The sequence below is a fragment of the Polypterus senegalus genome, chromosome 5 (genome assembly GCF_016835505.1).
Source record: "Polypterus senegalus isolate Bchr_013 chromosome 5, ASM1683550v1, whole genome shotgun sequence".
NCBI lineage: Eukaryota > Metazoa > Chordata > Cladistia > Polypteriformes > Polypteridae > Polypterus > Polypterus senegalus.
This window is the reverse complement of record NC_053158.1, coordinates 42,359,883-42,385,241: the sequence shown is the minus strand read 5'-3', so window position 1 is coordinate 42,385,241 and position 25,359 is coordinate 42,359,883. Positions and strand designations below refer to the sequence as shown.

At 37.4% G+C, this 25,359-nt stretch overlaps 1 protein-coding gene across 1 annotated transcript; it reads left to right on the top strand.

The window, feature by feature from the left end:
- Nucleotides 1-13,392: 13,392 nt before the first annotated feature.
- Nucleotides 13,393-20,126, top strand: LOC120530238 (cytochrome P450 7A1). The gene is made up of 6 exons (XM_039754551.1): nucleotides 13,393-13,560; nucleotides 14,929-15,169; nucleotides 16,428-17,038; nucleotides 17,241-17,371; nucleotides 18,004-18,182; nucleotides 19,528-20,126. Exons 1-6 carry the CDS (start codon nucleotides 13,478-13,480, stop codon nucleotides 19,825-19,827), a joined length of 1,545 nt encoding a protein of 514 aa, XP_039610485.1. The 5' UTR covers nucleotides 13,393-13,477; the 3' UTR covers nucleotides 19,828-20,126.
- The last annotated feature ends 5,233 nt before the right edge of the window (nucleotides 20,127-25,359 follow it).

The window sequence follows — 25,359 nt, the reverse complement described above, 5'->3', positions numbered from 1 at the left end:
TGCTGCCCGCTGCTGCAGCCTAGCACTTCAGTTGTGACGTTGCGGCTCCTTAACTTTGGTCAAGGCTCGTGGCTATACTAGCAGATGACATTTCCGGTACCGTAATGCCATGGGAAAACGCCCTTTTGTCAGAAGGCAGAAATGATTCGATCACAAACGATAGTAATCATTTTGTACAAGTTCAGTGGTAACTAGGATCTGTCATGTGGGCTGCACAGATTTCTTTTGCGGGCCGCATGTTTGACATGCCTGATCTAGAGGACAGGAAGATATGAAAAAAGATGATCTGCTGTGGCAACTCCTAAAAAAGAAGAAGATAACTTTTATGCTATTGACATCCAGTTCTATTGTTCTTTTATGAGCCAACAACCATGCAAGTTTGCTTTTCTTGTTGATTGCCTGACGGAGATTAATAAATGGCTTTTAACCCACAACTTAAAGCTCAGCCCTCAGAAAACAGAGCGTCTAATTTTTGCTCCTCCTGACCTATACACAACAATTAGCCAAAAGCTTTCATCACTTTCTAGCTTCTCTTAGGTCTGTGTATGCAACTTAGGTGTTGTTTTTAATCAATCTCTGATGCCCATATGAGATACTTTAGTCACTCCTGCTTTTTTCACTTGAGAATTTTATCCAAGTTAAGGACTGTTGTTTCTAAGGCCGAGATGAAAATGCTTATTCATGCTTTTATCTCATCACGCATTGATTTTTGTAACTCTCTTTTCACCTACCTAAGCATATCTGGTTTAACTCTCCTTCAGATCATTCAGAATGCAGCTGCCAGGTATTTAACACACTCCCATAAGTGGACTCACATTTCTCCTATTTTATTCTCTTTGCATTGGCTTCCAATAGAATTCAGGGTACATTATCAAATTCTCATACTTACTTATAGAGTCCTGCTCCTCAATACATTTTCCATTACATATTACGGGGTATATTTACCGTAGTTCATTATTTGATCCTACTTTATTATTATTCTTTCTTTGTTTGTATTGTAACATTGTCTGAAGTGACATGCAATTAAGAATTGTATTATAGTACAATATGTATACTATGTATTATGTACATAAGGTAATAAACTTGACTTGATTTGACTTGACACTAAATGGGTAAATTGGAAAGAGACTAACACAAGAATTTTCTGAAATGAAGGAATGCAACTAGCATTAAGGAGATTTATGTTTAATTTCCTTTCTGGAAATGACAATCCCTTTTTTTAAATATTTTCTGAATACTCTAACTGAAAACAGATTTTCAGTAAGTGGCAAAAACTCTTATAAGTTACACTTTCTTTCTAAAAAAGCTAAGTAATTGACTAGATAAACAAAATAGAATTTCACATATATACTTTAACAATATTTTGATTGATAGGAACATTTTTGAAAACTTTAAGGGTAAATGTTTCTGTCCTTATGATTTTTGTAGACATGATGACAGAGTTGTTGGTACAGCAGCATTTCATCTCCAGGGTCCTCTCACTTATTCTTAGCTTGGTCATGTTCTGTGTTTGGTTTTGTGCTCTGCACTTATGTTGATGTTGGTTTTTTACTGTATGTGTACCCCAGTTTTCTTACACTTGCCAATAACATTCATAATCTTAACCATCCATCCATCTATCCATTATCCAACCCACTATATCCTAACTACAGGGTCACAGGAGTCTGCTGGAACCAATCCCAATCCTCCCTAATTTGCAACCTTACATTGACACTGTGTGGCTCATATCTCATGAATGGCTGATTACTGCTTTGCAACGAGTGCTTCCAGGATAGTCTCTGTCCTCCATAATCCTGTACTTCACAAAGTGGATTACCAGAACTGATAAAGTCAGTCATGTGAGCCTGGTAAGTGTTTTACATTGACCGAATCAAGAATGCATGAGGGGAAGGGTGAGGGTGTAGCACAATCACTAAAGTTGTTTCCATTTATGAATCGAAAGTGTAAGACATGCCTGAAGAACCATGATGTCACTTGAGCTGTGCCCTCAACTCCACCTATTCTAGCAACTTATTATGAAGATTGCAGCCTGAAGTTCTGAGTTATTTGATGGATTATTGCACTCTGCTTTGAGGACCACTAAAAAGTCACAGACCAACATCTTTACTGTTCTTTCTTTTTTTCATTCTTTTGCCTTTTTCACCAAAGATTGAATGGTTCTGGCTTGGGCCCCAACTATCTTTTACATCACCTCCTCATTTCATTCACAATGGGTAGATGGAGAAACTTTTCATGGAAATACCTGATACATGGGTATAAATATTAAAAAATTCCCTCTAGTAGGAAACAAGAGTAAACACATCCACACCACTGCCTAATAAATGTGGATAATCTTTTATTACTTGTTAGAGCAACTGAAAGAAAAAGAAGATGAAGAAGATCTGTACTGTGCCACTAGTTTCTAGCCTTTGTACTGCAACTTAGCAGTTTCTGCTCAGGGAGACGGTGACTTTCATATCTGTTCTCAGCATTCTTTTTAACATCTCATTGTATTTATTCTAATTAAATAATGGATCAGAGAAATGTGCATTGTGTTCTTATGAAACAATCAGATAGCAGGACATTTAGTCCCTTGCTTATTTATAAACTCTATGTTCACTCGGAGGCACTGGGAGGATTTTTACATTTCAACATCAAACTCTTTAATAATTTTCCCTTTAAACTTCCTAACTCTGTTGGTTTTGATGAACTCAGTTCCAACCATTGCTGCCAACCTTTGAGACAGCCACAGTAGAATTCAGTAAACCTAAAATCTGGTGGATGTTGTTTGCTCTAATGTCCTGAATTTCTTGCTCCAACCCATTACATCAGTCAGTTGAAAGCCCAATCTGTTATTATCTGAAACTGTATCTTTTATTCTTCTTCATTTTCTTTTTATTTACTTTAAAAATTACTCTTCTACTATCTTTGCAGAAAATAAAATATCAACTAAAGTACAATGCCCAGTGCATGTAATAATCCATCAATTACGTTTTAAAAACAAATTAGGGCTAAAATTAAAACCATGCAGCACAGTAGCCCAGAAAAAAACTTTGTCCTTTCATGTTAAATGCTATTTTTTCCATGCTCTGAGCTTCTAGTGGTACAGAGCAACAATCACTAAAAGACATAATCATGTTTTAATCGGGTTTAGAATGAAATGCCTCAGTCTGAAGGTTAATCAGACTTCTGCCATCTGCTATAGTTTACTTATTAGTGGCGTTGTAATTTACCACTATGCTGTAAGTGCTGTCCAGCTTAAGGACTGCATGAAAAGGAATTTCCCCTTGGGATTAATAAAGCATCTATCTATCTATCTATCTATCTATCTATCTATCTATCTATCTATCTATCTATCTATCTATCTATCTATCTATCTATCTATCTATCTATCTATCTATCTATCTATCTAAAAAGGAGATTTTTGTAAAACTTGCGTGTTTAGGCTGTGGTGTTTTTGAGAGCAGTGAGGAGACTTACACTCCCACCATTCTAAATATGGGCTCTTAATTAGCTTCTGTGTGACTGTGGTAGTGAAACACAAACGTCCTCTATGAGCAGAAACACACAAAAACAAAGGTTTTCTCGAAAGTTATTTTTATGTGTGCTAGATACCCCACTTCTTTTATGTGCTGTATAGAGTCCCTTTATGGCCAACTCCTAAAGATGGCATCGCTCACTTTGTTGTAGTCCACTGATGCTATAGCAGGGTGTCTGTCAGGTCCAGACTTTGACTGCTATGCTAATTTATTCAAGCATGGTGAACACCTCCAAAATAAATAAAGAGGGTATGAGTTATGCAAAGATTATCAATTTAAACAAACAAGGATTAAGAGGTAATATGATTCAAATATTTTAAATTATGAAAGGTGCAACAGTGGTAGCACTGCTGCCTCGCAGTTAGGAGACCTAGGTTTGCTTCCCTGGTCCTCCCTGCGTGGAGTTTGCATGTCCTCCCCGTGTCCGTGTGGGTTTCCTCTGGGTGCTCTGGTTTCCTCCAACAGTCCAAAGACATGCAGGTTAGGTGCACTGGTGATCTTAAATTGTCCCGAGTGTGTGCTTGGTGTGTGTGTGTTTGTGTGTCCTGCGGTGGTCTAGCGCCCTGCCTGGGGTTTGTTCCTACCTTGTGCCCTGTGCTGGCTGGGATTGGCTCCAGCAGACCCCCCAAGACTCTGTGTTAGGATGCAGCGGGTTGGATGATGACTGACTTACTGACTGATGACTGAAAGGTGCAGGGTATCTGTGTAGTTCCTTTAAAATGAGCTCAACAAGAACATATGAACACAGTTGTAAACCTTTTAGGGGTAAATTTCGCACATACAGTAGGACATTTTTCTTATAACAGAGGTACATTTACACATGAAATAAATTATCTGGTACCATGGTTGAAAAGTAGTACTTCAAGACATTCAAAACTCAAATTGATGTTATTTTGGAGAAATTAGTTGGATCTGTTGGGCTGAAAGGCCTGTTCTAGTGAAATTATTCTGATATTTCTAATAACTAAAACGGGTGTGGAGAAGAGTTTGGTTAAGGCTAGAAGGGCAATAAATTCCCCCTAGTGCGGGACAGAAGACAAATGGTAGGTTCCAGTGATACTCCTTCTATAATGTAACAATGGTGCTATGGCCCTTTAACAGCAAAATTACATTTGTGATCGCAGGCACACCACGAGCCAATGCGGGGAGCCCTTTGTTTTTTTTATGAACATAGCCTCTAATCCGGAGAGAGAGTTCTGGGAGTAGGTGTACATATAACCCAGGGAGTGGTAATAGTCTGGAGTTTAAAAGGTCCTTCTAGAACTCTCCGGAGGACAGACTATAATTAAGTAATTGATGCTAGGGAGATTGTATAGAAGGAGCTGGAGGTGACAGTGGTGTCATCTGGTGGTGGATAAGTGTAAATGCTCACCCATCTAATAGCCAAGGAGTCCAAATCCATTCCCCATTTTTGTTTTTAGTTTGGTATATCTCTTACATTTTATTTGTTAAATTTATGATATATTTAATATAATTCCTTTGTATAAATTTACTTTGGTTTACTTTTGGTATTCCGGGTTTGAAAAACACTCAAGGGTGCCTCCTACAAGCCTCGGGTACACCAATGTTCTGCTTTTCTTTTTTTTTTTATTTTATTGATTTTATTGTAATCATTCCATACAAATAAATCAATTCCTTTTTAATAAATTTTCTCCCAATACCAATGCTTTCATTTTATTTTGCTTGTTATGACTTTTATCTTTCTCTTATGGACTCATTTTAGGACCTTCTTCTTCCTTAGGTTTCTGAGAAGGAAGATAAAATTTTGTTGGAAGTTGAAGAAGGTGAGAGAAGATGAAGTTTTTGGTGGAAAGAGGGGAATGTCTTAAAATGGGATAATACTGTCTTCAGCGATATTTCATACACTTTTTAAGTCTCTTTGTTTTACAGATGCTATTCATTCAAAACAACGACAACCCATAATTGTCAATTTTAGTCAGGCTAATTATCGAGAAATCAAGTTACCAGTACAGGCTGTTATTGAGTTTATGTTCTTTTATGCTCCAGAAATTATGATGTGGACTGAAGCTGAAAAACAGCTTACTGAACTTTGGAGTAAACAGCATTACTCAAAAGTCCTGCAAACTTTTTTTCAGCTTCAATCCAAATCATAATTTCTGGAGCCTAACCAGAATATGTATGACTGAGTGAGGACTCAGGTGGAACAGCAGTGTTGGGGTAGCAGACAACATCCCAGTTAGAGTAGGTCTGCACCAGAGATCTTCTTTAAGCACTTACCTCTTTGATATAGATATGGATGTGTTGAGTCTTAGGATAAAACCATCCTGATTCAGGACTTTTGCTGTGTAACACCAAGAAAGAGGAAGTGAGAACGGAGAAGGCTTTGGAAGATACAGGCTGAAGATAAACAGGAAGAAAGCAGAATATATGAGGTTTAACAATGATCAGGATACAGAAGTTAGCCTACAGGGAGATCCATTGAAAATAGTGGATAAATTTAAATATCTAGGATCATTGTTAGCCCAAGATGAAAAATTAGATACAAAGATAACCCACTGAGTGCAGCGTGGAATGATCAATTGGAAGAAGGTATTGTGTGATCAAAGAATTGAGGTTGAATGTTAAAGGTAAGGTTTTAAACACAGTGGTATGACCAGCAATGATGTATGGCAGTGAGAACTGGGCAGTAAAGGCAGAGCAGGATAAGAAGCATCCAGAAAGTATTCACAGCACATCACTTTTTCCACATTTTATTATGTTACAGCCTTATTCCAAAATGGATTAAATTATTTTTTTTTCCTCAGAACACACAACACCCCATAATGACAACGTGAAAAAAGTTTACTTGAGGTTTTTGCAAATTTATTAAAAATAAAATTGAGAAAGCACATGTACATAAGTATTCACAGCCATGAAGCTCCAAATTGAGTTCAGGTGCATCATGTTTCCATTGATCATCCTTGAGATGTTTCTGCAGCTTAATTGGAGTCCACCTGTGGTAAATTCAGTTGATTAGACATGATTTGGAAAGGCACACACCTGTCTATATAAGGTCCCATAGTTGACAGTTCATGTCAGAGCACAAACCAAGCATGAAGTCAAAGGAATTGTCTGTAGACCTCCGAGACAGGATTGTCTTGATGCACAAATCTGGGGAAGGTTACAGAAAAATGTCTGCTGCTTTGAAGGTCCCAATGAGCACAGTGGCCTCCATCATCCATAAGAAGAAGTTTGAAACCACCAGGACTCTTCCTAGAGCTGGCCGACCATCTAAACTGAGCGATCAGGGGAGAAGGGCCTTAGTCAGGGAGGTGACCAAGAACCCGATGGTCACTCTGTCAGAGCTCCAGAGGTCCTCTGTGGAGAGAGGAGAACCTTCCAGAAGGACAACCATCTCTGCAGCAATCCACCAATCAGGCCTGTATGGTAGAGTGGCCAGACAAAAGCCACTCCTTAATAAAATGGCAGCCTGCCTGGAGTTTGCCAAAAGGCACCTGAAGGACTCTCAGACCATGTGAAACAAAATTCTCTGGTCTGATAAGACAAAGATTGAACTCTTTGGTGTGAATACCAGGCGTCACGTTTGGAGGAAACCAGGCACTGCTCATCACCAGACCAATACCATCCCTACAGTGAAGCATGGTGGTGGCAGCATCATGCTGTGGGGATTTTTTTCAGTGACAGGAACTGGGAGACTAGTCAGGATAAAGGGAAAGATGACTGCAGCAATGTACAGAGATATATTGGATGAAAACCTGCTCCAGAGCGCTCTTGACCTCAGACTGGGGTGACGGTTCATCTTTCAGCAGGACAACAACCCTAAGCACACAGTCAAGATATTAAAGGAGTGGCTTCTGGACAACTCTGTGAATGTCTTTGATTGGCCCACCCAGAGCCCAGACTTGAATCCGACTTGAATCTCTGGAGAGATCTTAAAATGGCTGTGCACCAACGCTTCACATCCAACCTGATGGAGCTTGAGAGGTGCTGCAAAGAGGAATGGGCGAAACTGGCCAAGGTGTGCCAAGCTTGTGGCATTATATTCAAAAAGACTTGAGGCTGTAATTGCTGCCAAAGGTGCATCAACAAAGTATTGAGCAAGTGAATACTTATGTACATGTACACTGTGATTTCTTAGTTTTTTAATTTTTAATAAATTTGCAAAAACCTCAAGTAAACTTTTTTCACATTGTCATTATGGGGTGTTGTGTGTAGAATTCTGAGGAAAAAAATGAATTTAATCCATTTTGGAATAAGGCTGTAACATAACAAAATGTGGAAAAAGTGATGCGCTGTGAATACTTTCCAGATGCACTGTAGATGTGTCAGAAATGAGAATGTTGAGATGAATGTGTGGAGTTACAAAAAAGACCTGCATAAGAAATAAAACAATCAGAGGTACAACAAAAGTGGGAGATAGATCTAAGAAAGTACAGAAAAGTAGGTTGAAGTGGTATGGACATGAGATGAGAAGAGACACTGAATGCATGGGCAAAAGAGTGATGGGATCTATCTGTCTATCTGAAAGGAAATCTTTATTATACTTTAACTGAATATTGCCTGCTTTTACTGCATTTGAGACATTTCTAATGCAAATGTACTATAGCTTGTATATAACATGTAGTGTTATGTTTCTTTACTTATATCCAGAGCATTATTTTTCAACATAAGGCTTCTAGGAGTGGAAGTCTGTGTTGAAAAAATTATACAGTTTAAGCGCCAAAAAAAAAAAAAACTGTACACGTGACAGGACCTCTGCCACGTGTCATCTGGAGAAACAGTAGTGTTGGCATGAAGTCAGATATAAATGCCTACTAGTCCTAACAATGATTTACCAATGGGTTCACTTGGAGGTGAACTGTCTTGTTTAATTAATGCCCTTGTACAACTGAGCATACTGAAGAATTCCTGTTAGTACTCTCAATAATATTACTATACTATTTATTTAAAAAAAAAAAACATTTTAAACACTCTTTCTCTTCCCAGAGAAGATCATTCTCATTTTGCAACTGCAAGCACCTTGTCCTTTATATATTTTTATCTGAAATTAGTATCATGGTCAGGGATTGCCACGACAGGATTATCAGACTGAACTGATCCTTAAAACCTGAATTCTACTTAAGGAGTCTGTCCAATAGGACTGCTATTGCCCTATTCTAATAGTTTATCCAACTAAATTTCATTTTCTCCTTACTTAGAGTGAGGCAGCAAGTTTTTAAAAATTTTTTTATTAGAGAGGACCGGGAGATAAGAATAGTCAAGTATCAGACCAAAGATGCAACCAATAAGTCTTATAGCACTGTTGTTGAAGTCTAAACACCAAAGAAAACAAGTCTGACAGCCACAAAGAAATGTCAAGAAACCAAATAAATTTAAAATTGCTAACCAAATACACATACAAATAATAATGTAATGTGTGCACTGGTCTTGACTGGCTGCTCCAATGTCACCACATGTAGTGTAAATCTGGGTCCATCTGGCAAAGGTTACCATGATAGCAACCAAAGCGGAAGTACACAACAAAAGAAAATGTTGAGTTGTATAACAGTAAATAAAATTTCAAGCCTTTACAGAGATCTTCTAGGATAAAATTAATGTGTCTGCTGAATTCATTGTATAAGAAAACTCCAACTGGATGTATAACTTTAGATTAAATGGCTTCATAATAATTATTAAAAAATAAAGAAATCAACTGAATCCTGCTGGAGAGAAACAATGAAGCCAGGCCTTTCATTGATTAGGATGTCTTGCTTGGGAATAAATCTTGATAAATTCACTCTTGAAAATATTGGTTCTTGAATGGCACTAAATGGTTCTGCACTGAGTTCCTCATATTGCAATTGCTTGGCCAAGCACCATTTCATTCAGTTTTTTGGCAGATGAAGTTTAATGTAAGTAAATGTAGATTATTACATGTAGGAAGTAAAAATGTTAGGTTTGAATACAAAATGGGACATCTGAAAATCAAAAGTACCCCTTATGAGAATAATTTAGGAGTCATAGTGGACTCTAAGCTATTGACTTTCAGACAGAGTTCAGAAGCCATTAAGAAGGCAAACAGAATGTTAGGTTATATAACATGATGTGTGGAGTACAAGTCCAAGGAGGTTATGCTTAGCCTTTATAATGCACTGGTGAGGCCTCATATGGAGTATTGTGTGCAGTTTTTGTCTTCAAGATACAAAAAAGACATAGCAACGCTAGAAAAGGTCCAGAGAAGAGCGACTAGGCTGATTACAGGGCTATAGGAGATGGATTTTGAGGAAAGATTAAAAGAGCTGAGCCTTTTCAGTTTAAGCAAACATGATTGAAATGTTTAAAATTATGAAAGGAATTAGTACATTAAATTGAGACTGTTATTTTAAAATGAGTTCATCAAGAACACGGGGACACATCTGGAAACTTGTTAAATGTAAATTTCACACAAACATTAGGAAGTTTTTCTTTACACAGAGACCCATAGACACTTGAAATAAGCTACCAAGTAGTGTGGTAGACAATAAGATGTTAGGGACTTTCAAAACTTGAATTGATGTTTTTTAGAAGAATTAATTGGATAGGACAGGCGAGCTTTGTTTGAGTGAATGGCCTGTTCTCGTCTAGAGCGTTCTGATGTTCTATAAAACATGAACATAGCCGTTGTTATTACAGGTAGCAGGAGTCCTTTTAAAATCAGGAACACAGTGATACTTCATGTTATTTAATTACGGAGCCTGTTGCAGATCTAAATGAATACAGTTTTTTTTTTCTTAAAGCTTAATTTGAGTGGTTTTTCTGTGGCATTACTCTGAAGAACCACTCTGATACCTTTATTTTTAAATGTGAACAAACTGGAGAATTTTAATGACAAGTACATTTAATAATTGGCTTTAATATTCTTAGATTTAGATTTAAGTTTGTAAATCACTACCTTCTACCTTGTAATACAATATTCTGAATATCAAATCACCAAAAATAAAGCTGAGGCACACCACAGGGACCTGGGTTAGGTTGCAACAACTTATTAAATCAGAAGAAATTCAAAGAATCACCTTGACCTCGAAAAATGATATTCTTAAAACTCTCCCCTCTATAATACATTGAGGAAGTCACATACAATTTGGGCAAGAACAGAAGAAGGAAAAACCAAAAAAAATAAAAAACTAACATTTTCTTTGAAAAGAAATTAAAACTATACAGTTTTTGAAATGGAAAGAAAAACTGTTAGAGCAGAGCCCTCCAACTGGATGTGCTCTGACAGAAAATGTGATCAGACGTAATTACTAATATTTGGGTATGATTTTTCCAGTCTTTATTTATTCAACAGTTTTCTCAATCCTCTTTTTCTTCTCAGGTTGACTTAAAACCTCTTCTTAAATGTCATAATACTTTCCCTTAATGGGCTGTCAAGGGCCTAAATCTTATTCGATTCCAGCATAGAGTGTTAATTCACTGTTTGTCTAATCCTATGGCGTAGCAATGGATTGTGTAGAGTGTGCAAAGTGCAAGGGCCTACAAGCTTGGGGGGCCCACTTGGGGTAGTATAGATTGAAAAAAATTTTTTTTAATAACTTAACTAAAACAACGATTTCACAATCTCGATACAGTGGCTTCAATGTTCAATGTCTTGTTACCATCAGCTCTGACCTAGATGGCTGTCGACGAACTGCATTGTGCTGCCGATCTCCTCGTTGAACACTATAGCATCGATGTTTCACATGCGTTTTCTGCTCAAATGTTGTCATTTCGTGCATGTTTTGAAGTAGCTGAACTGCTGCTGATAGATTAATGTGCACTGTTGTCTACTTTCAGTGACGTTTGCATGGCTTATATGTTACTGCTGACCATATCAGTGTTGTTGCATGTGAACGATCATTCTCCAAGTTAAAACTCATCAAAAATGACCTCAGAAGCACCATTTAGCAAGACATACTTAGTGGCTTGGCTGTACTCTAAATCGAAAACGACAGTGCCTGAGAACCTGAAGTGTCAAACATTGTTGAGACTTTTGCGCAGGAGATGGCATGCAAGCAAGAATTTTAAGGTACTAGTGATATTATAAGTAATATGATTTGTGAGTTGTCCGTCTGTTCTGTTTTTGTAAGCTTTAACAGTTTAACATATTTGTAATCTGTTTTATTGTGTACCTTAGTATTGCTTAAGTACATTAGTGTCACTACTGTGAGGAATTGTGAGCGTGACCACTTTTTGATGTCCATTTTCTCACAACTTGTGTAAAACAGGTCGATTGTTTTGTTGTATCCTGTCAGCCGGTGTTGTTTTATTTTGGTACAGATTCACATTGCTTCACTTTATAGCACAGACCAGTTTCTAGTTTCTAGCTTATGTTACATTTTAATCATCTTCCTTCACAAAGTTGTTTTGGAAAAGTAAGCAGGTCCACATTTTACATATATTTATGTTCTACTGTTACTACTACCCACACCTCCCACAATTTATTTTATTTTTGCTAACTTACAGCAGATGTAATAAAGCTATTAAAAAAGTTATTACAAATTTCATTTAGAGAGGTGGCTTGTTTGCCACCAGCGTATGATCTGATACTGACATGATCGTGGATGCCACTGCCCAGTCGGCCCCTAGGATCTAGCTGAAAATAAATTACTAACTGTTAAGCTAGACAGGAGGGGCCCACCTCAGGGCGCTGCACAGGGGCTAGCTACGCCACTGCTCTGATCCTCGACTTTTCACCAGTTCTAAGTAGTTACAGGTGCCTATTATGGTCCTTGATTTGTACAAAGCGGAAGGACACAACAGGATCAATACTAACCATTGGAGAATGGATAAAAGCTTTTCTTGCATAACAGCTCTGATTAAATCCAAAGGAACACTGACAGCTAATAGTTAATCATTAAACTGATTTAGCTACATGGCAGAGGTAAGCAGCTGATCTAATTCACAGCAATTTAAGTTAGTTTGGGTTACTTGCTAGTTACAGTATTTGTATGTAAGCTAAATAGAAACCATTGTGATGTTACCCTGCTTTGTAAGCAGCAAGGTAAGAGTATAGCATTCCAGACTGTTGTGAACAAATGACAGACTCTCTTCATCCCCGAGTCTTGATTCTCCATTTGGGGTTATCGAATACCAGATTCAAAACTCACCCACACCTGGCTGCCTTTCGTAATTTCTGGCAGGATATTTATAAATATTTTGGAAGGCTATCTTGCGGTTTGCTTCACACAGTCAGCGAGGAGATGCTGTTGCTGCTCAGTGCTTGGCTGGATGTACCACAGGAATAGCATTTTGTCCCTGAACATCTCCACACTATGAAGCTGCACCCAATTCCTAACCACTGGAGCCCAGTTAATGACCAATACATTTGGTCTGTGGTTCTAACATTTGATCCTGTGCCCTTGTTTTGCGCTGATTTCCTTCCATTGCACTTATATACTGCACAACAAACACACACAGCGACATTTGTTTTTCCACTTTGTTTAAGCATCCAAGTACGTGTCTGTTACCCAGTTGTGCTTGTATGATTTTACCTTTCCAAGTGCTCATTCAAGAAGACTTCTTTACAGGAAAAAGTGATTCAGAATGACAGAAACATTAATTGAGGTTTAAGTCATCCTGTGTAGTTTCCTTCATTCCATGCTCTATATTGTTCAATGAAAACATAATCATACCAATACTCATCTTTCCTTGTCAATTATTTTGAGGAGAATGTCCACACCCTAATAACCTTGAATATGTTTTCGACTCTGTAACCTTGTGATTACCTCAAAGCTGCTTTTGTGTCAGAAACCATGGACCTAGATCAAGGACAAAGCTGTTATCCAGTGAACTGTCCTACTTTTTAGTTTCCTAGAGCTCTGAAGCAAATCATCATAAAGGGGTGTTCCACTTTATGGCTTCTAGCCTTCTGATGATAAACCACATAGTTTATGATGTAACAGTGAAGCAAAGTATATAAAAAGAGCCCAAACCACATCGTCATCTTTGCATTCTTGCTAAAATTTTGCAGAGGTACATTTCTGGGCTGACAGGGAATAAAAATGTTCCTGAGTGCTGCTTTGATCTGGGGCATTGTAGTTTGCTTCTGCTGTTGTCTTTGGCTTATCTTGGGGATTCGGCGACGGTAAGAATCTCTCTACATTGTAATATTGTGAAGTATTTGTCTTTTTTTAGCCAACCTGGAGAAAGATAAAGACCTAACTGGTATTTAAGCCAATATATTGATTTATTTTAAATTAAAAGACTTGCATAGCTTTGGCATTTTAAACTTACTGAAGTTTAACTGCAGATGGGATTTACTTTTAGAAAAACAAGTTATTTTTAAGATTTTAGCAAAACGTGATTTGTGTTTGTGTAAATAACCCTGTACATTGTAAAAGCAGTCAATTTCAATACATTGCAAAACATGTAAGTGCATTTAAAAAAAATAGTAAAAATGCTCTGTTTTGAAAAAACATTTCTGATTGTCATTAGTTCATCTGAAACAACAAAGTACAACATTAGTTCATGTGAAATCTGAGATCATCTGAAAGCAACTTGTTTTTTTACAGCAATACATAGTTTTACATGTGAATGTGATTTATTATCAGGCAGTCGTTCAGGTATTGTATTTACCGAGCTTACTAATTATGTGAATCCCATCCATCCATCCATTTTCTGTACCCGTTTATCTTGAACAGGATAGCAGGGAAGCTGAAGCCTATCCAAGCAGGCATTGGGTGCAAGGCAGGAACAATCCCTGGACAGTCCATCACAGGGTGAACAGACACTCACACACCCATACATCAGGGGCGTACATGTACAAACTGACAGATTTGTATTATTTTATATTAAAATGATAAAAGAGGATTTATTGAATTCTCCACACAGTCTTATTTTTATACATACTATATAAAAATCCAAATTCATTTACCAACTTATTTTTTAGCAATAAATGTCTGTTAAGGTAAAGAAAGAATTGTTTTATTAAGCCACCTTCAGATCACTTTTATTAGATCTCTCCCATTAAGATGTCATGAAAATCTGTTAAATGTTTCAATGTGTAGTAGAAGTATTATCTTTAATCCGAAAGGATGTTACTATTTGGCATCCTCAGTCATGCCCCAGTATGAAATTACAATTAAAAATTTGCAAACTGACTTAAGTGTACTCCAGACATGATTTTGGAGACATCTGGGCAAGATCTGCTAATACAAGTACAAATATTAAAAAAAAAAAAAAAGAAATCCTACATAATACACTCAAAACAGATCTATTTACTTTAGACTTAAGTCAATATGAAAACAACATATTTTCATTACAGTATAAGGATCTCTACTTTGTTCTGTGTTATCTTGGGGACATTTTGCCATGTGCATCTGGTGTTGCATAAATGATGTCTTATTTACCAAGCCCTATAGTGGAATGTAGAATAGCCAAAAAAATATATGTACCACCTATTACTGAAGACTCTGCAATAACATGCTTCTGTTATTTTCTTTATGTTTTTCAGACATCCAGGTGAGCCACAGGTAGAAAATGGAATAATTCCATACCTAGGCTGTGCCCTTCAGTTTGGTGCCAACCCTCTGGAGTTCCTCCGTGCACGGCAAAAAAAATATGGTCATATTTTCACCTGTAAAATTGCTGGACAGTATGTTCATTTTCTCACTGATCCTTTCTCCTATCATTCTGTGATTCGCCAAGGCAGGCATTTTGACTGGAAGAAATTTCATTTTTCAACATCTGCAAAGGTAATAATAGGTTATATTAAAGTACAGGTAAAAAAAAGTTGTAAGACATAATTTAGGAGAAAAAAAAAAACCCTATTTTTTCTCATTTTTGACAGTCAGGGTAAAAGGTCACTGTGACAACACAGGGGTTATTAAAGGAGAGTTGGCAGGCTGGTTTAGAGATATAGCGGGTACACCGTTGATGTATAGCAAGTCTGCGTAATTGTGCTTTACAAGACAAAATACAACTACCCTGGAAGGGAAACTGTATACTGTGCCTCTGTCTCTTATTTTTTTCACTACCATCACATCTGCCCAGAAGTGTGAATCGGAGCAGAAAAAAAGATGCTACCAAACATCCTGGTGAGTGGTTCTAGCATGCTTGCCTTATTGAAGTAAAGCATGTACCACGACTATGTTCAGAGTTTATGACAGGGATGACACCATCATCTTTATGGCTTAAGGCACACAGACTGCCTACTCACTCTTTTTAGAAGAAAATAATACACTGATTAGCACTTTTATCTCACATTGCTAAGATTTGAATTCCAGCTTAACTGTCTCCACATGGTCCAGTTCTTACCACATTCCAAAGATATCTCAATTTCATTTATTCTTATAAAGCACTTCTCATTATGGATCCAGTGCACTCTTCGCTAATAATAAAGAAGAAATAATACAGACTACAACAAAGAGTTCTATGCAGCAAAAGCACAAAGGTTATTTGATTCTTTAAAGCACCTTGGGGCAGTGAGTGTGAGGGCATCATTGGTGAATCCATCTAGGGTTGCTTTGTGCCTTGTACCTAATCCTGTGACCCTAGAATTGAATTAACTAGATTTAGTAATATGTGTGTTTTAAAGGGCATTATAGTTTAATGTGAAAAATATATTAAATTTCCTTTTTTAAGAGGATTTGCATATGTTTTTAGATGTAGACTATCATCTGCCCTCAGATACATGGCTGGCTCCTTCTTTAGCCTGAGTGCCACTAAGACAGAGCCTAGGTGCCCACTATTCTAAGAGACCTGGCAATAAGAGTGAATGGGTGGATGTTTAGACAGATAACTGGATTGATTGATGAAGGGATGTAAAGGTCCTTTAAGGTATTTATTGAGGATGGTGAAAACATACCACAGAAATCATTTATTTAAACTCACGGGTACCCATCTGCCAGAGATGTTATTTACTCGTGTAATTGTTTATTACAGTAAAATAGTTGTGGATTTAGAATAACTGACAATTTCATGTGTGCTTCTCTGTGTCTTTTTATCTATTAGGCCTTTGGACATGGAAACATGGATCCCAGTCATGGGTACACAACTGAAAATCTGCACCAGACTTTTATTAAGACACTTCAAGGAGAGTCTTTATCAGCCCTCACTGAAAATATGATGGAGAATCTCCAGTTTGTCATGTTGCACTCCAACACACTGACCATCAGTTCTACCAACTGGACCACAGATGGACTCTTTGCATTCTGTTACCGGGTGATGTTTGAGTCCGGCTACCTCACTTTGTTTGGCAAAGAATTAAACGCTCAAGAGGACAAAACAATTGCCAGAATAGAAGCCCAGAGGGCCCTGGTCGTAAATGTCCTGGAGAACTTTAAAGAATTTGACAAGATATTTCCAGCCCTGGTAGCGGGACTTCCTATTCACGTCTTTAAGAGTGCTCACAGCGCTAGGGAGAATCTAGCAAAGGTGCTGCTTCATGAAAACCTCAGTAAAAGGCAGAATGTGTCTGATCTCATTTCCCGGAGAATGTTCCTCAATGACACTTTATCGACTTTCGATGACATAAACAAAGCTCGTACCCATGTGGCTCTGCTGTGGGCATCACAGGCCAATACCCTCCCAGCAGCCTTTTGGAGTTTGTTCTATCTGATCAGGTAAGGCAACATTAAGACAGAGAAGCTGATCTAAATGAGTGGGCTTGCAAAACATTATTAATAGTTTGTTGAAAAATAACGATATCAAAGTACCATGATTCATTAAATTATTTTCTGGAGTTTTCTTTTCATCATCAAGCAAACATCATTTAAGAAAAGCAAATCTCAGCTTTTTAACGTTTAAATGTGTTTCTTGTCACAGATGCAAAGAGGGAATGAAAGCAGCTAAAGAAGAAGTGAGGAAAACACTAGAAAACTCCAACCAAAAAGCCAACTTAGATGGCAATCAAATCTCCTTAACAAAGGATCAGTTGGACAACATGCCCGTCTTAAGTAAGATTACATACTGTGTGAATTTTTAAAATATTATTATTGAAGCACTTGCTTTTTCACATCAAGGAATTTATAAAGAGGCAGTGAAGTGAACAACTAGGAAGTGCTGCCCACAAGTCATGCCAAGGTTCTTTGAGAATTAAGGTAGTCCTACCCTGACAGCTACCTCTTGTGATAACCAAGGACCCCAGCAGGGTTGGTTGCACTTCTGGAGCCTGGTTCCCATGAACCCCTGTGGGTGACCAAGCTGGGACACCTCCAGCAGACCACTGCCACCTAACATATGGGGGATGGAACAGCTTCTGGCCACAGGATTCTGCTCGTTCAACCCATGGTACCTTCCATCTTGGTAGGTCATGCCGCCTTCCAGCCGGGATGCCTTCCACCCTTCATGGCACTCACAGATGGTATTAATTAAATAAAGGTTACTTGTTTTGCAAATTTCCCACTTTGGACAATAAAAATGAATTGAATTGAATTGAGGCAGGCTCCTTGAGTTTCAATAAGTCATTCATATTTTAGTAGTAAATGGTAATATGTTAATAATTTTAATAAATACATAAATAAATAGTTAAACTTCTTGAATACATAAAACACTTTTTTTCAACCTTTCAACATTTCTGATTTTGCAGATAGCATCATTAAGGAATCCATGCGTCTCTCTAGTGCTTCGCTCAACATCAGAGTGGCCAAGAATGATTTTGCTTTGCACTTGGATAACAATAAGTCTTACAACATTCGAAAAGATGATGTGATAGCCTTGTATCCTCAGCTCCTTCATTATGATTCTGAAATTTATGAAGACCCCCTGGTAAGTAAAACACACCCAGAAATCACACCGTAAAATCCACTTGACACTAATTTTGTGTTAAAACAGTATTGATTGCTGTGTATATTGACACCATAGTCATATTACTAAACTTGGTTAGTCCATTATATGGCTGTAAGAGAGCAGAATATTTTGCAACAGCAATTGGTCCATCTGGGGTGCCAGTTTATCATAGAGCACAATACCAACATACTTTTTGAAAATCATTAATTCAAGATTAAAAACAAGTAAACTTATCTTGAATGTAATTTCACTGAAAGTCTGAAGTTATACCAATGAAACAGGGTACATTTAGATTATTTAACTCATTTATCATTGAACCTGTGCTCTGAAAAGAACACTACACAGAAACAAATCACACAAAATTGACTTTGCCCAAGGATTCATGAATAAATCTGTGAAAACTGGAAGAGCAGGCATAATAACCTAAAGCATTGCATTGGAAACCATGTGGTTACTGGTTCAAGCCTCATGTGTGCGTTTTTTGGTCTCTCTGTGTTCTAAATTAACACACTATGACATGACATTTTATAGGTCAGAAGAAACGCCATTTTTCAAAGAAGTCAATATAAAGAATACTGATCATTCAATGGTCTGGTGTCTCTTATAAAGTTTGTTACTGCTGTGAAAAGGAAATGAAATAAGACCAAATGAAGGGTTGGGGCCCCCAAGGAAATCCCCTTAAAATATTAACAATACTAAGTAGATACAAGAATAAAATGAAAACATACATACTGTACTTAAATAAATAAATAAATGCATTCTGGGATCGTTTATTGATGTGTATTTTAATTATATCTGCTCTCAGTATGGCTTCAGCAGATGAATGAATACTGACTTCCAGTCACATTGTTTCTTATATAGTGCGGTGGCTGTACTGGGCAGATCGGAAGTGATGCCAATGAAGGGAGGTTCCTGCTCTACTTTAGGGCCACACACAAAGCTGATCCCCCAGTTTGCCCCATGAGCAGAGCTTCCAACATAATTCTGTAGTGCCTCTGTGTGACACTGTGTTATGTTGCAGAGCATGAATAGTAGGATAGAAGATGATTTAGTGCATGATAAATAAGAAGGAAACCATCTTTTAAGAACCTTGGGGAGAGCAGTCGAAGGAGGAGCTGTACAGTTGACCCAAATGATAAGTTCCAGGAACTGTTAATTAAAAAGCTTCAACACTGATAAAGCTTTACAGACCAAGCCAAGGATGAAACAGGTTTAGCTTCCTAACTACAAAGCGCCTTGAGATAGCATTTAATGTAGAGCGGTCCTTTAGGTCCAAAGGAGATTGGCAGATTTGTTAAAAATGTTCATATGTTTTGATCTGCAGATTTTTAAGTACAACCGATTCCTGGATGAAAATGGACAAGAGAAGACGACTTTTGAAAGGAATGGTCGAAAACTAAGATATTACCACTTGGCTTTTGGATCTGGAGTCACAAAATGCCCTGGACGCTTCTTTGCCATGTATGAAATCAAGCAGTTTTTATTTCTTTTGCTCTCCTACTTTGAAATGGAACTTTTAGATAAAGATGTGAAAATTCCACCATTGGACCAGTCAAGAGCAGGACTTGGTGTTTTACAGCCTATCTATGATGTTGACTTTAGGTATAAATTAAGATCTTTCTAAAAAATATTTATGTTTACAAAATGGACAATGCATGGGTCAGATGACTGAAGGGCACCTTTGACTGCTCTACATTAAGCCTTTAAATTGCATAGTCAAATTAGTGTATATATTTCACTCATTTTATTTTTTTCTGTAATATAATGATATATCGAAGTTTTGTACAGAACTGTGTTTATGCATGTTGAGCTCATAATAGAATATGTGAATTCCAAAATGAGCTGTGTAAAGGTGGTTGTAAGTAAATTGTAAAGTTTTGTATGTACACTGCATTTATACATTGTATACAATTTGTAAAATATATTAAAGCATTTCCTTGCAATTTCCAAAACTATCATTTTGTGTTCAGTGAAAGTATGTAAAGCAAACCGACAATTTAGCAGGTATCAAATTATTACACTGCCAAAAATACTGGAAATATGCAAAAAAACTCAAAACTGACTTCCTGTTTTTTTAACGTTTCCCATACACCACCATTCTGAGTAACACATTGCTACCACATGCTCAAATATGTTGCTTATTCAAGTAATCTGATATAAAACTTTTTCTTTATTACTTGTTGGAAAGAGGTAAGAAAAATGAAAATCTAAATATTTTGACAGAGGTAAGGAAGCAAGGACCATATGAACAGGAAAAGTAAGAAAAAAAACATACGTCTCAGATCAAAACAAATCTTAAAACTGTAAGAAGTGAAATGTTAAATCTGAAAAAGTAGCAATTTAGCATCTCCTCCAATTTGAACGCATCTTCAGTTTTCTAAACCCACTCACACTTTCTTTACAGCATACTAAGGGGCAATTGGATTGTCAGGAAAAAGGAGGGATGTCCGCACAGTACAGCAGTCCAACAGGGCATGTTCATTCATAAAGGGGTGGTTCAGACTCCACTTAGACTAGCACACCATTATTTGGGGTGTGGAAGAGAACTAAATGGAAATAAACTCACATAGACAACATGATAGTTCTAACACCACTCTGTCAGTGGATGTGCTGACAGTGAACCCAGATCTTTGAGTATTTATGCATTTATTTCAAGGACATGTTTATTCCACAGCAGAATAACATGAAGTCAGAAACTACCCTGACAAAATCACAATGGTGCAGCAGTCCAATAGATGGCACCTTCACTTCTACCTGGTCAATTTACAGTTGCTAATCTCACTAACATGGTAATTGTTGGGATGTTTAAGAAACTCCAATTAGATAGGAGATAACATGCAAACTCAACACAGAGAGTGACATGCCTATAAACTATGTGAGTTAGACTTGAACGTTATTTTTGTAATACAGGTTTCCTGTGTCGCACTGCGCTATATCAGTTGTTCTGAACGTTCCATTCCTTGTGGCTGTAGGTTTGTGTCCCAAACAATTTCTTCAGTTTTTTGGGCTCCTACTTTAGTTAAGCAAGTTATTTCTTTGTTTTTTAGAACCATCTGGAAATTATGCTATATTTTTTGTAAACAAGGCAGGTATTTATATGTTCTAGATAAGCAATAATTCATTCTTTTGCTTTTTTTATGTATTTATTTTTTATTTTGGATTGTTCTGATTATTTAGATGATTATTACTAATAAGCACACAAGTGGGTAACATAGAAGTAGCTGCTCCTTTTAAAGGGATTTGTGCTGGTATCTGCTCTGCTCAACATTAGTTGTCTGTATTCAGATATAATTAACAAAGCAAACTGTACAGAAAATGTGAATTGGGGAAAAAAACAAAGGTAAGTATTTAAAGTTACAGAAAAAAAAAAATCTTATTTTCCTGTAAGTGTAAATCTGAAACTTCTGCACTTTTAAAATGCAAAATAAAAGGAAATTATGGGTCAGCAAATTAAACAATGAGATCAGTTAAAGGGAACAATGACAAATGACTGACTGAGCAGCTGTTTGGAACAAAAGACCTGCAGTCACAGGTGACCCATGTTGAGAATCAATGATCTGAATAAACCCCAAATGACCACTGGCTCACTGCTTGGATGAACTACATACCCAAAAGGCTGCAGGGATTGTTTTTCATTGATTTAGGTCTCTTATTTGGGTTTCTTGTTTTCTTCATGATATGCAAGTATTGTATGTTAGTGTTCCACATAACTAACTATATTTAAGAAATGCAATGATCTGCCTGTCTGTCACATGATTACTGCAAACTGCTAGGACATAAAACTTAATCTAAATCTTGATTGAAAACATATGACCTGATATGTCTGGTTATTCAAAAAATTTGAGGTAGTAGAATCAACAAACTGGCCTGTGCTCATGAGTTTGTTACGGCAAAGTGATCGGTAAGAACAAAGAGAGCAGTGACATTTGCTGAGCTTCAAGTAATTGCAGGGTCCAATGATGTAACCAAGAACACCATAATAGGAGGAAGAGGAGCAGCAATATCTACTGAACCTCAGGTGTGGGAGGCAGAATGCAAGAGGATGAAGTAATGCATGTGACCGGAGGTCTGTGTGTTTCACTAATTGTTAATAATGTTGTAAAATATATCTTCACAGGCAGACATGGGGATAGATTTGGAGGAGGACCAGAACTTCCTTTCATCTTTGCTGTTTGATAAATGATAAATGATAAATAAGAGGACATTTTTTCTGTGTGAGTTACTGTGTTCTTTTCTGTGCAACCAAGATTTTATGTGTCCTTCAGTTTGTGCACATACACTATGGAGGCAACGAGATCACACATCTCTTTCATTAACTGTAGTATTTCCAGTAGGCCTATGTATAAGAAGTTCTCATCTAATGATTAGATGTTTTATCAAAGTCTATTGATTTATACTGATATCCAGATTTTGATACCCTTTATATCCATACAAGGTATAGAGTGTGGGATGGAGTAAACTATCTCTTTAACTTGATCGGTGTAGACAGATGTATTTTAAAGTTGTGTTTTGCAGATTATCTCAGCCTTTATAAGCCCACGCAGTTGAGTAATGTTAGTATTTGCCGTTGAGAACCCAGGCTGTTCAAATGTCACAGGCTTTTACCAACCTATTGTAAGAAAAAAATAATTTTAAGCCATTACAGTGGTGAGCTCATCTGTTATTTAAAGGAACATACTTTATATCAACTTAATAAAAGAGTCTCCAAAGCATACTAATCAAATTAGGACGATTTTAATATGGCCACCAGAAATTTCAAGGAAAACACTGGTTTCCAAATACATACCACAATATTTTACTCTTCACATATCAACAGTGCGTAGAGAGTCAGGGCAAAGGTTATGCTGTAGGAAGAAGGCAGAGAAGCACTGGTGTGCAAAATATCACATTATATTTTACTCATTTAATGACAAGTGTGCTGATACAATACTGTCATACTTCTGTTTGATATAAAATTCCATCTTATATACAGTAATTTACTTTTAATCTCTCTCTTTGCAGTTATGAGGATGACACCTCTCAAGGTTAGGGAATAATGTCTGAGGAGTCAAATATTTATGCCACAAAACTTAGGAAGTTGGGGCCAGGAGATTCCATATGGGAGCAGATTCTACAAATTAGTGTTCTCCTCTATTGCTATCTGGCCTGCTTTAAAATGAAGTGCCACTTCATGAATCATGCGGTGCCATTGGAGACCCTTCATGTCTGCAGCTAGTGATGTTTATCTGACTTTTTGTAATGTATGCCTTAATGGTGTCTTTGAACCACTTACTCTGGCTAGCCTTAGCTTCCCTGGCCTTGGCTTAGCTGGAAGTAGCGTACTGGTGTATTTATTTTGAAGCAGGAGCAGATTTGGTTCTGTTGGATCATGTTTTTCAATGATGACCATCTTCAGCGCAGTGAGATTGATGGAATTGGTATAGTAATCCTCTTGGTTGGTCAGGTGCTGAGGAATTGTTCTGACTACTGGCCAGGCATTGAGTTACCTGTGCACTCTCATTGTGTTGAATATCCCTTCTCTACTGTCAGCACCAGTGACCTCCAGTGTCATAGAAAAACCTATTTAGTATACTCCCTGGAAGCACAGACCACTGTGGTGACCTTATTATACAGGAGTTGGCAAAAGTAGGTTTACAGTTGTGAGTACACAAAACACAGAGTTTATTCTTGTATTATTATTTATTAATTAATGTATTATTATTTATTTGTATTATTTATCTTCTTCTCATTATTATTATTATAGTGTGCTTGAGTGTAGCAAGTAGACTACAAGAATATGTAAATAATGAAGGCCGGCAATTTGATTATTTACGAGAGTGTACCTATGTGTACAGTGCTGTTGTGACATTCTTTTGAGTTAATAAAGTTTATAAAGCGATTGAATTATAAAAGCATTTGTAATATTCATTACCTGCATGTCTCATTCCATTGTGAACAACTGTAAACACACTTTTGCCCCACCGTATATAATATTTAGTAAACCATCAATGATGAGCTGGTCTTTCTCTTCCTAGTTTTATGTTTAACTAGCAAAATACCCGTGCTTCACAGCAGAGAAATAGTGTGTTAAAGAAGTTATAAAAAAGAAAAGGAAACATTTTAAAAACAACGTACCATGATTGTCTGTGTAATTGTCGTGGCTTATTTTAGTATTGACAGTGAATTTGATGATTGTAAAGAGTTTAATTTATGATTGTAAATGTTGTGTATGAGAAATGCACATCTTTAGAATGTAAAGATCTCTTTGCAAACGACATTTGCAGTTCTGCCCTCAGGCTGTAAAATGACCAAGCTATCTGCTAAGCCTACTCTTGAGCATGCAACGTACAGTTGGCCATGTGAGAAGCAATCTTGTGTCAAGTCGATGCCAACGTTTTTTAGAGTCTGGCCCTGTGACTGCGAAGCAGACTCTTACTGGAAATAGGAGGTGTTTGAATTGGAATGGGAGGTCAGAGTGTATGAGAGGGATGCGAGGAATAAATATAGTCTCCCCTTAGCCAGTTCCAGTGAAGACAGTTGCCTCAATGAGGTTCCTGTGAAGAGATTTGAACTGAAGCCTGGTACCGTTATAAAGTTTTGGTGGTTGTAAGTTTCGTAGTAAAGCGGTGGAGTAAACTAAATGGCAGGAGCAACCAGCAGGATGACGTGAAGCAAGGCAAACAATAACAGGCTTGAAGTGGTGGAGTAAAGAAGAAAAGAGCAGTGAGCATGATGAACAGCTGAGGAAAGTAAGGAAGTGAGTGAGGAGGCACATGAGTGCGAGATGTCGTTAACCACGTGGTACGTGCGCGGACAGTAGCTGTGCAGAAAAAGGATGGGGGACTGGGGGTGGCCCTTATGCATCTCTGTTGTGAAATAAATCCTCTGTTAACGGAAATAAGGAATGAAACCACCAAAAGGAGAGGTAAGTTCTGAAAGTTCCTTACGTCATAATGTTGAGAACTACCAAAAAGAAGACGTTATTTTCGAAAGTTTGCTCGTTCGTTGAAATTAAACATACTTAATTTTTGTAAGTACAGTGTAAAGGATGGGAAATTTGGGCTTCCTATGTATATTGGAAGTCGCAGAAATAGTGAGGAGGGGTTTCCCCTATTTATATATACAGTTTAGGGGGTACACCCATTTCCCCCCTTGGGTGTTGCAATAGGACATGAAA

Coding starts and splice junctions, on each gene's coding strand:
- LOC120530238 (XM_039754551.1), top strand. CDS start 13,478: ATGTTCCTGAGTGCTGCTTTGATCTGGGGCATTGTAGTTTGCTTCTGC. Junction 15,170..16,427: donor ATTTTTCAACATCTGCAAAG/GTAATAATAGGT, acceptor TTTATCTATTAG/GCCTTTGGACATGGAAACAT. Junction 17,039..17,240: donor AGTTTGTTCTATCTGATCAG/GTAAGGCAACAT, acceptor TTCTTGTCACAG/ATGCAAAGAGGGAATGAAAG.